This window comes from Crocodylus porosus, unplaced genomic scaffold (assembly GCF_001723895.1).
Source record: "Crocodylus porosus isolate Cpor-Errol unplaced genomic scaffold, CroPor_comp1, whole genome shotgun sequence".
NCBI lineage: Eukaryota > Metazoa > Chordata > Crocodylia > Crocodylidae > Crocodylus > Crocodylus porosus.
Genome location: NW_017728947.1, coordinates 106132253 through 106144311, shown reverse-complemented (window position 1 = coordinate 106144311; position 12059 = coordinate 106132253). Strand labels below are relative to the sequence as shown.

At 43.1% G+C, this 12059-nt stretch overlaps 1 protein-coding gene across 1 annotated transcript in view; it reads right to left on the bottom strand.

The window, feature by feature from the left end:
• The window catches only part of KCNH5 (potassium voltage-gated channel subfamily H member 5), a 262762-nt gene that overhangs the window by 37856 nt on the left and 212847 nt on the right, over positions 1-12059 (bottom strand). The window contains exon 10 of the mRNA XM_019550852.1: positions 7450-7646. Coding sequence (XP_019406397.1) covers positions 7450-7646 — 197 coding nt within the window. The remainder of the gene's footprint in view (positions 1-7449; positions 7647-12059) is intronic.

The window sequence follows — 12059 nt, the reverse complement described above, 5'->3', positions numbered from 1 at the left end:
TTCCTGCCAAGGCAGGGGGTCGGACTAGATGATCTACCTAGGTCCCTTCCGACTCTAGCTACTATGAAACTATGAAACTATGAAAAGTTAAGTGCTACTACTGGCCCAGTGTCAGGAATCAGCATATAGCAAGAGGTGGAGCAGAAGCCTGGAAGTAACTATGAACAAAATGAAGACAAACAATAAAGCACTTTTCTCCTAAACAAAAGCTTTTCAATTAGATCAGAATGGGAACCGCAAGGTTCGCTAAGATGTGAACAAAACTAGACCACACTGATTTCTGCTGAGTGCAACTTCTTTCGTCTATCATATACCTAAACTGCACTTGTAGTGCCTTGCTCACCCAAACAACACTGAGCTGGAAAAAGATTTGCAAAACAACCAGCTAAAGGATAAGGAGTGGAAGGGAGAGGCACAGAACAACACTGAACTATCTTTTTTCATGGGGGGATGAAGAAGGGAGCTGGATAAAATCTACTGGCAAGGCTAAGCTGTGACATGATGAACATGATTGTGCAAAGAAGTAAGAGGGAGCAAGTTAGACTCTTGCCTGGGTTACCTGGCTTCGGGTCTCTGCATTTCCCAGATAGGAGGGGAAAGAGGGTGAAAATAGGAAGAGCGGTGGTTTCACCCTTGTCTTATCCATAGCACAGCTGAGGGAGTACAATTTACTGCTGTAATAGGCTACCTACCATACCTTGTCCCTGCTGGAGCAAGAGGGAATGAGAGCAAGAGGTATAACTTAGAGGCACAAAGCCTCTGGAGACTGCATGTAGGATAGGTCAGCCCAGGAATGCAATTAAAATTAGTGCATCTTGCCCACTGCAGAAAGTAGGTCAAATTAATATTCAAAATGCGTGAGTAAGCCAGAAAGCCATGTCAAAAGCCTGGCTACCTCTAGGACACAAAACAGATATTGAACCACTGGATCTGCCCTCCCACAGGCATGTTCCTGAACTCAGTGGAGTCATTGGGACTTTTGCCATAGACCAGTGATCCTCAACCAGGGTGCTGTGAGATCCTTTTAGTGGTATCACACAATGGTTGCCCAGTTAGGAGTGCAAGCCTGATTCAGAAGATAAACCCAGAGATTTCAAATCAGAACCCATAGTCTCAAAAATATTCTCACTTCTTGTGGTCTTTCTCAGTTCTTTACAGCAATCGAATTGTTCTATTTTTCTGTGGTCAAAAAATGAATGAAAACTAAGAGCTGGCATTTTCCAGGGCATGCCTTGAGATCATCAAAGGGTGGCTTGAATCTAAAAAGATCTAAAACCACCGTCACAGACGCTACTGGGTGAAGGGTCACACTCTCTCCAAGAAAGAAGGGGAGTCGTGGTCACTGTCAATGCCAGGACGCGGTGCCAGAATGAGTCCTCGGGCATCTTCTTATTCCAGTAGCTGGAGCCCAGAACAGGTTCAGCACAGCAGGCTCCTTCTCTGCCTAAGCACTTTCCATTAATCGTGGGCAGCTCTCAAAAGAGTGCTTTCCCCTCTCCTTATAAAATGAATAATGCCGAGGGGAATTATTTCATTGAAATGGGTTTTGCCCTTGTTACCACCTCTGAACTCTCAGACAGATAGAGCCTACAACTGCATCACTCACATGGGAGAAGCAGTGAGTCGCTATTCCTAAGGGCTGACCAACAAGCAGAAGCTGCTTGATCTCAGGAATCATGTGCACTGAGCCGTGATCCCCCCAAATCTCACGCACTGCTGTTGGGGAGGGGGTGACAGGGATCAGGCAGGCAAGGTGCTCCATGCCCAAATAGAGACACAGCTAGAGCAGTTGCACTGGATAAGCAGCAGCAGAGGGGGTGGGAGGCTAAGCAAAGTGGCAGAGGGAACAGCAAAAGGGCAGGAACTGGGGGGAAGGGGGTACATGTGGCAGAGGGACAAGATGGGGGAGCACATGCCAGGGGCACAGGCACCAGACAGAGGAGCAGGGGACTGCCACCCCTTTCTCTGCCACTTACCCCCTGCCACTACCTTCCCCATTGCAATGGTAGGGCAGCATGAATTTAAGACGACCCTTCAATAATTAGATTCTAGACACCAAAAATTGTAACAAATTTATAATTGTCCACATCTAGACTCTAATAATTGGAGGGTTGTCTTAAATTTGAAGTGATCTTGTATTCAGATAAATACGGGATATTTAACAGCCCGGAAGCCCCAAAAGAGGTGTGGATGAGACTTCCTCTCTGCTCAGGGATGACTTTCACAGCACAGACTCTGCAAAGGTTTCAGGTTTCATTACGCTACGTTCAATCGCACGTAACCTTTACACAAGATACACAGGCCTATGCTTTCCAACTCTAGTATTTTTCTAAATCCAAGTACACGTTTGCTTTCAAGCTCAACTCTGAAATGAAAAAGATTTTGGATGCAAACAGTGACCTCTGGCCCATGTGTATTAAATATATTCATGGTTTAATATTAAAAATATTCCAAACTCCAGATAGCCAAGCTCTGTCATTTAATTCACTATTAAGGGACAAAGATCACTGAACATTAAGTCTAGTACTTGGATAACCAAGCATTAAACCAATGCACAGTAACTTGCGCCACTTCACAGTAGCGCCGGCACATGGGTTTTTAGTGACACTAACTGCGCAGTAGCCTAATACTACTGTGCAGTAGCGTATTAGAACGATTTTTGCCCCCACACTACTGCGCAGTGTTATTAAGCTACTGTGCAAGTTAGCATCTCCTGTAGATGTGCCCACCAAAGGTTCCTGTTATATTCTACCTACCTACCAACAGTCCAGGAGACATTTCTAGGTTTATGTTAAACTGATTTCATATGGTTTGATAAGATCAACATGCATGAGTGATTGACATAAAGTTAGGTAACACTATCAAGACCAGAGATGACAGTAAGATAAACCTCATTTTGAAGAGAAGCAAGTGTTCAATTCAGATTCAGAAAAAGATATTCTTGTGTCTAAAATCTGACAAGCGATGACAGGTTGTTCATTAAAACATCTGTTTATAAACAGCAAATTAAACAGAAATTATTTTAATTTCAAATAAAACAAGGCTTTTAGGCCTATGACAAATTTACCTCATCATATGTTTAAACTGTGTTAAATGAAATATATATTAGTTAATTATAGCATCGCCCCTGGTTTAAGTGACTTCCACACTCGATTTGTGATGGAACCAGGAACAGAACTGAGACCTCCTGGATGACACTCGACTGTCCTAAATGCATCCATTCTCTCGCTGCACCCCTCTGCCTTCCTAAGAGTGAATGTGCAAGAAATCCTACACGTAGCATCCTTGTTCATCGCACCCTGCTGGTTCATTCCCTGAACATTGTCCATCCTACATGCAACAGATAACAGCATGGGATCCTGCATTTTTTAAATTGTGGAAGAAATACCAGCCCACTAAAGTCAAGGTAACTTTGCCATTGACTTCAGCAGGCCCAGGATTGCACTGCCCAGGATTTCACTGCCTACCTTAATGCAAATGCACAGAACATGACTGTCTCGCAGTTAGCTGGGGATTTTGCTGCTGGCTGAAATAGGAGGAAGTGAGACTGAGAACCTGGAAATGATCTATTTACATTTTTTCACTGGATGCTTGTTTCCTGCAGGAACCTATTTGCTAATTCAAAAATCGGTCTGACAAAAACTTTTCTGCCAGCAGAATGCTATGCTCATTTGTGCGTGTTTCTCTCTTTATTAGACTTGACTTGAGATCTCACGGCCCTGTGGCAGACAAGGAAACAATGCCTGGCTTGCAAAACGAAGCCCCAGTCTAAGGAGCACAGAATCTTAAGATGCATTTATGTTATTTATATTCTCTAATATCAGAAGTTGGTAATATCAGCAGCTCCTTGAAGACTCATTCCAAGCACTGCTTTACCACGGTCAGTTTTGGGGGATGGATATATAAACTAATTGTAGATTTTAAGTGCATCTTTGGAGTTTAACTTTTCCACCTATCTGACACCTTAAAAAAGTCCCACGTCCTAATACTATGTTGCATTTTGCATTAGTGACGTTAGATGTGCCATCAAGACTTCAGTGCACGCGGCAAGATGCGGCAAGGCTTTTGTAGTTACAGATTAAAAGACCCTTTGCCACTCTGGCCAGGCGAGATGGCTGCAGGTTGAAAAATGAGCAGCCACTCTGATTTTACAGGTTCATAAATGCAGTGTTATAGATGAGCTACCTGCCCAACAAAAAAATCCTGGGTTGGTAATAGCACACTGCACGGCTCCGTTAAGTAGGTCATTCAGCATGCTAGGTCTCCGAATGTTATTTGTGAGTGAGAAAACATTACTTTCCTTCCTCAATGCACTTGTCTTTCTTCCTGTCACGTGGAGGTAACCTTCCATGCCTACTTCTATTACTAATTTATTAGCTTTTTAAGTGTCTAAATTGTTACACAGTCTGTGGACAAGATGTTCACGCCTTCTTAAGCAAAGAGAGCATTAGGAATAGAAATATATGTGTGTGTGCTTGCATGTGTATATAAAGTAGATAGAAGATTGCTTCTCTGGATCTGCAGACTTGCTACAGTGAAAGCAAGCAACCTGCTTCTTCAGCACAGAACAGCCAGGAGTATCGTTCTGTCATAACTAACTGTCAAACCCTGAAAGTGATGACAAAATAGAAGAGGCACTAAATATATTTCTATTCAAATCAATTAAAAGAGGCAATGCTTTTCTTTTGATTAGAACAGATCACTAGAGCAAAAACCGCTCCAGCACAGAGCAACAGCCTCTGTGAGCTCAATCTCCTTAGCTTATCTATTGCTTCTGCTCATTTGCTCTTTGTTCAACAGAGCAAGGTTTTCTAAGAGATGGACCTTTAAGCTACTAGTTTTGTGTCTACCGGAGGGCACCATGAGAACAGCATACCCCTTTTTGCAGACTGGGACCAACCCAAAGGCTATTCAAGTCATTTATCTCATAGGACTTTGGATCAAGCACATGGACTCTGTTGTGATCTTGCACCTAAGAAAGCATGCACAGAAAATATCTAAACTAGGCTCACTCTGAGATCCTGGAGCTGCGCTTTTAGAAATTAGGCTTCATTTTACAAACCAGATGTGAGCAGTCAGAGATAGGGTCATAGGCAGGGGTGGAAGATCCGGTGGGGGTGCTAAACAGATGGTTTCTTTCAAAACTTTTACTGCTTCCCTTTGGTTATGCTCACAGCATGAACACCACCATGGCACAAATTCTCCCTTCCAACACATGATCCAAGTACTGGGCTGTCCTGCATGACTCCGTAAGTGAAAGGAGCTCCCCTGCCCCTACCACTGAGCTGGACAGTGGGTGCAATCTACTGCTGCTGCCACAGTCCAGCATGACAACCACTGCGGCAGTGACTCAGGTGACAAAGGAGACAAGAGGTTCCACTGGAGACAAAAGGCGACGGGTACCACTGCCACGCCTCCCTGCATCCCCTACTTCCTCGAGATGGACTTGTAGAGAGTTCAGCTCTGACTGCACAGCAGGGACTGCTTTCACTGCCAGAAGTCCTTCTTCATCTTCGGAGGAACATAATTTTCCCCCTGTGAATAACAGCACTGCAGGCTAGAGTCTTAGTCCATTGCTTTGTCAGCAGCGCCTTTCATTTACACAGCCCTGGCCTTACTCCAGAAGAAAAGGATTCTCAAGAAGCGTGTTTAAGTGACAGGTCTATTGCGGCAAGAAGCAATAGGTATGTTTTGGCACAGCGTGACTTGTATTATCTTGTCCCATGAAATCACCTTCAAACATTTTTTTTCCCCAGTCCCAAATCCTCTCTCATTCTACCCAGGACTTGAGCATAACTCCCAGCTCTGCACTTGCCATTCATGACACACTGCAGACAGAGGGGTAAGACAGCAGTCCCGAGTCTAGCCTGATTCTTAGCTGTGCTTCCTTTGGCATCTCTAAACCAATGATGCAGCATACCAGGAATGGTAACGAACAGGGGGCAAAATCACTTTAGACATACCCTGTTCAGTGCTTTCCCTATGAAGCAGGGCTGTGCAACTCTCAAGTGGCAGGGGCATCCTTCTCCTCCCTGCTGACCCACGTATATGGGCACCCCAGCCTCACTCAGCTGCCACTGGCTCCTCCGCTACACCGAGCTGTGCTGTGCAGGCACCTTGGGCTGTGGGCTCCCTGGTGTGATGGGGGGAGTGGTGGTTGAGTGAGAACCAGGAGGCTCCTAATTAACCCCTCACAGGACACATGCAGCCCACGGGCCACCAGTAAGACAACCCTGCTCTCAGAGACAGGATGATGGGCTGGATGGACCACTGGTCTGACCCAGCATGGCACTTCTTATGTTCTCTCTGCATTCAGCCATAGACTGGGTGGCATCTGTAGCCCCAAGTGCATCTGCTGTCAGCTGTCCCCTTGCTGAATGCATCATCCTGTATACTTGGTATCCTGCTGAACACATTCATAACACTAAAAAAATAATAATTCTCTTTTCTATGAACCTTCAAGCAGCAGCCGCAGGAAAGCGAACCACACTTTTGCAGGGCAATTTCTACCTTACTGTAAGCGCTGAGCTCCCTTTGCTCCTATGGACTAAACTGTCTCTTGAATATTGAGGTAGCTTGGATGTAACTTCAGATGAGATGCCTTAGGTGCAGTAAGAGAAAAAAATCCATTTTGGCTGTAAAAGGATCTCAGTTAATGCTTAGTAATCTATAAATCATTGTTATGAGATTTCTGTATGCAAATCAAAGTTATATGACCCTCATCAATCTTAAGGAAACCTCCATAAAGATTAAATTCTGCAGCCGCAATGCGAATTAAAGGATCCTTTAACCTGTTTTCGAGATATGTTAGTATAGCTAATTAATTTTTAGATGGAGTGTTCTTTGAAAGGATTAATGGACAGTGAGCTTTGCTGATTGATTATGAAATGAGAGGGAGGGTTTTTAAAAAAGAGCTGGGAATGTAAAGGCACTATCAGGCTTTATTAACCTTGTCATATTAAAATTCTAATTTGTGAACTGTGAGATGCAAGTATTAAAATAATACTTTTGCAGGGTACAGTTTATTTATTTAACATGAATAACTTCCTCACAGTTAGTCCACATGACAGACTCTCTGACAGGGATTTCAGTAGGCGAGGGAACAAAGGGCACCTTGCATGAATTGAGCACTTGGATGTTATTGGACTACAAAACATAGCCACATCCATGCTGTGACAGAAAAAATGAGAAAAGAAAAGAAAAAGAAAAAAAAAGTGTAATCCACATGTCACCCTGAGAGGGCAGTTCTGCTTTGCTGCAAATTTATGGGTAGCTTTTATTGAGCCTTCATTAAGGCACAGCTGCAGCATTTACTGATAGCCTAGTTAATCTGCATTGACCTGAAAACATCAAGGCTAAATTTGGGAGTGCTATTTGCCATGAAGGCTCTGTGGTGCATCTGCAATCACTCTACCCCAGGAATGGTGCAAATTAGACTGAGTGCCTTACCCGTTTCCTCAAATTGCAGGTGAGAGTGAGATTCCTCGAAAAGGAGTTTGCAAAAGCCGTGTAAAAGTCCAGAACTTTAAGCAAGGCTTCCCGCTTAATAATATGTAAATCGCAGTAAGTCAGTGCCCGTACATTGGCACAGGCGTGAGCCAGTGTAGTTTCCTTCCAGAAGATATCACCAAACACATCGCCTTTACCTGAAAAAGCAGGACAGATTTGTTAAAGCATGCCACTTACAAAGGAACGGTCAGCAAACCAGTTACTTTCTCCCTTCGTTTCTCCTAGCCCCCAATTATCCTGACCTTAGGTTTTCATTTGGCAAAACACTCAAATATTTTTTTAAAAACACCTTTTAGACCTTGGCTGCGATATTTAAAAAAGCCCCAGGTTTTTACATGTACTGAGATATTGCTCCACTCAGTATTGCAAAGCATAAGAGTCAGATGTTCAAAGGTGTTTACGCATTTGAAGATGCATATTATTGGCCACTGGTTTTTCAAAAGCTTTTGCACAAGTCAGGCCCCTCAATCTAATGCATGTTAGGAACCAAAGCTTTTTAGAAGCTTTGGAAAAACCATTAGACGCCAACCTGCATCTTTTGGTGCCTAAATGCTTTTGAAAGTCTGTCTCTATATGATTTGGGAGGCTTATCTGTATCGAAAGTCAATGGGACTTAGGCTCCTAAGTACCTAATACCATGTCCACACAGTACACTTACTCTGCATCAAAGCAGCATCCTCATGCTCGCTGTGCTGCTCACAGTGGGCATCTTCCTAAACCAGAAGCAGTGTTGCCATGTCTGTGTGGTACCACAGGTTTACTCATTAGCAGGCAGTGGGCTAATTAGCACTGTCACTCCAGAGTGGTAATTGGCTTGCTTCAAGTGTCACACAGACATTTCATATGGCATGGCACAGTGGTGCACTGTGTTTGAGACGTCTATGCTGGAGCACAGTGAATGTCATGTAGACATGGCCTAAATCCCTTTTGAATATAAGTAAGTCATTTGGGCCTTGCCATGCTCAGCAAAGGAATGCCAAATTCCTATATTAAAAGCCCTGGGTCTTAGACATTTAGAGAGTCAAGGCCCACTGACTTGCAATGAAACTTAGGCTCCCCAAGTGCCTCAGCGCCAAATTTTCAAACGGACTGAAGCACTGTTTTACCCTTAAGGTGCCCTTAAGATGCGGACAGGCACTCATTAGGATTTATTAACAAGCTATCTGCCTAATTCCCGCTGTTTTCAAATACCATTAAGTGCTTATCTATCGTTCAGGTATCGAAAGACCTTTGAAAAACCTGACCCTATGCTCCTGTTGAAACGGGGATTTTGAGCACATCTGCATATTTTATCTGTGGGCTCCCGAACAGGAACGTTCACACTGCCACCGGTGCTATGACTGCAGCGTAGCGTATACAGACCCAGCTTCTCTGGAAGCTAGCTTGCTTGGAGGCTCTCATCAGCGCAGCTCTGAGAAGTGCAAAACCCTGCCGGGGCGGTGTGACTATTCTAGCCTGCACCGACCTCCACACTGCTGTGGCTCCAACGTTATCAAGACTCAAGCTAGCAAGTTTCAGGCACGCTCAGTTATATGGGCAAGAACTGTAGCCCTACTTTTGGTCCGATTGTATGCAGAGGTTTGGTAACATTGAACTTAAGAGGTTTTGAAAATGTTACCACGTGACAAAGTTAAGTACCTGCTACAGTGCTTTCCTGGATCAGGGCTTCACTACAGCATCTAACCATCAGAGCTGATCAAACAACTGAGATGGTATTTGCTCCTTTTAGGCTACCAAATCATTTGCACCTAATATATTAATCAAAGTAGATATCTAGATAGATAGATAGATGTGAATATATAGAGATACGTTGTGTGTGTGTGTGTGTGTGTGTGTGTGTGTGTGTGTGTGTGTGTGTGTGTGTGTGTGTGTGTGTGTGTGTGTGTGTGTGTGTGAATAGATAGATAGATAGATAATGTATATAAACACCTTTTATTTATTTATGAGCTCACTATCAGCTCATGAAAGCATGAGCTTACATTATCTATCTACCTACCTGCCTACCTAGATTCATCTATAAGGTATCTATCTACCTACCTGCCTTCTATTCAACTTCAGACTGACATGGCTAAATACTCTGTCTACCAAAACATTCACAAGGTGACCCTGATTCCTGTGGCTGTACTTTCTGGACATTAGCTTTTGGTATAGTGTTTTAATAAATAATTTTCCGTTTGCAAGTGGGCTGTGGAACCGATCATCTAAATTACATTACATTTTTTTCTATTCCGTTACTGAATGAGTGGTTTTATTTTTTAACAGGGCACAAACAAATGATAAACTGTACAACACATATTTAGATGAATGCCATTTCTAAATATTCCTAAATTCCTAAAATTCAGGAAACTTTAGGATTTGGGAACATTTTCAAGAACCTCCAATGGTCATTAGAAACCTTGGAAATAATAAAATAGTATGCCTTTATGAAATACAGTGAATAGAACGCTACGTTTCTCATTGAATGTATTTATTTAATAAAATTCTGCTGTTTGAGCAAATCTACTAATATTTAGGTTGCATATTTCCATTTGATGTAAATAGAGTGATTTTTCAAGATGAAATTTTAATAATTACATGAATTACAATACTTTTCATAGACTAAATCAGGTTGGGAGCCACTTTGGGATGGACACAATATGATCAGCTATTACAACCTGCTCCCTGCCATAGATGCTATCCAATACAGGTATTTCTTAGCACTTTTAGAACATGGAACCGATTTAATCTCATTTCCAGTAATATTTAATGCACTTAGGAGCTAGGCTTCCAAAACAGAGTCTGGTCACAAGCCATTGCTCAAATTATTCAGTTGCAAAGTGAGATGACAGATAAAGTTCTGAACAAAAGAAATGTCATGCAATAGATAAAAGCCGGTGTTATAACAAGTGTCACAAGATGTTTACTGAAAACCAGAGAGGTGGTAAATTAGAAATAGAGATGTGTAAAACTGGTCATCCCATTTCAAGAAAGGATATTGCAGAAGTACACTCAGAGAAGGGTGAAAAGAATGATTAAGAGCATCAAACACTAGTGATTGTCTACCAAAAGGGGATATGGTAGCAATACATAAAACGACTAATGGTCTCTAGAGAATATAAACCAGGAACTTCTGTTCTCCCATAATAAAAAAGCAAGACAATCAAGGAAATCAAAAGCGGGGGAATTCAGAACTCATAAAAGGAAATGTGTAATTAAACAGTGGAATTCATTGTGCAGGAAGTCAGAGGGTAAAAACTTAACACATTTAAAATACGGCTTGCACATATGGAGACATATCAGTGGTTTCCAATAATGATGAGCCACTTGGGAAACCTTGAGTTTCAGGGGTTCTGTAATGACTAGACTTTAGCCTGAGACCAAGGGCATTGACAGACATAACATCTGAAGCACTTTAAGTGCCTCTGAAATTGTGCAAAAAGTGAGGTTATAATGTACATGGCCAGTGAAGTGCTTCAAAAATGGCTGTTCTGCTTCAGAAATGAACCTGGAAAGCCCATGAAGTTATGAAGCACTTTTTGCACCGTTTGCTAGGGCTGTGCGAAATTTCACCAGCTGTTTCGATTTGACACTGTTTCAACTCATTTAGAGCTCGAAACAGTGAAATCGAATCGAAACGAAGGGCTTCAAAACAGCCTCGAAACAAAACGAGGCTAGTCAAAATGTTTTGAAAGTTTTGAAACATTTTGAGTTTTGAAGCAGTCAGCAGCTAGGTGGTGGGAGACAGGGGAGAACCAGGCTACGCTCCCAGAGGCTCTGCAGCCCCACGTGGCTCACCCGGGAGCACAGCCCTGGCTCTCCCTGCCTCTCAGGGCTGGGCTGCAGGAAGCCGATCACAGCGCAGGGGAAGGGAACTGAGCCCCATCATTCAACAAAGCAGGACAGAACAGTGGTTTCAAACTGAACTGAAATGCAAAATGAAACGCTGTTCCATCAAAACCTCTAAACTCAAGTTGAAACAGAATGGTGCCATTTCACACAGCCCTAATGTTTGCACATCTTATGTCATCCTCCTGTGTCTGTCCACTGATGGAGTGGGTGGTATAGTTTTCTCAAAAGCATCTAGGGCTAGCCACCACCAGGGGCAGTATGTTGGAGTACAGGGGATCTCAGATTTAATCCAGATTGGCAGTTCCACTGTTTTATGTAATATCTATCTAGACAGTGGCAGAAAAAGGTAGCACTTTGATGCCAATTTAATGCTATTCAATGCATAAAGACCAAACTCATTTGAAAGCCCTACAAACAACATAGGCCACGTGTAGATGAAACAAGAGGCATGTGTGCACAACACTTTAAAGCAGGTTAAATGCTTTTGCACTGCTTTAATGGTGTCAGTGTTTGCATACCTCGGTGGCATATTGCACATTAATTCCAGCTGCTGTAGGAAATTTGGTGGTTTAATGTGCCTTAAATTACTTGGGGTGCAGCAAACTAAAACACCTTTGAGAAGTTTTAGTTTGCTGTCCCTACAGCCAAGGAGTGACGCACTGGGCTCCGTGCAGCTCTGCAGGAAGCCCTGCAGGCAGCCTGGCAGCAGCCCAGGAAGGCAG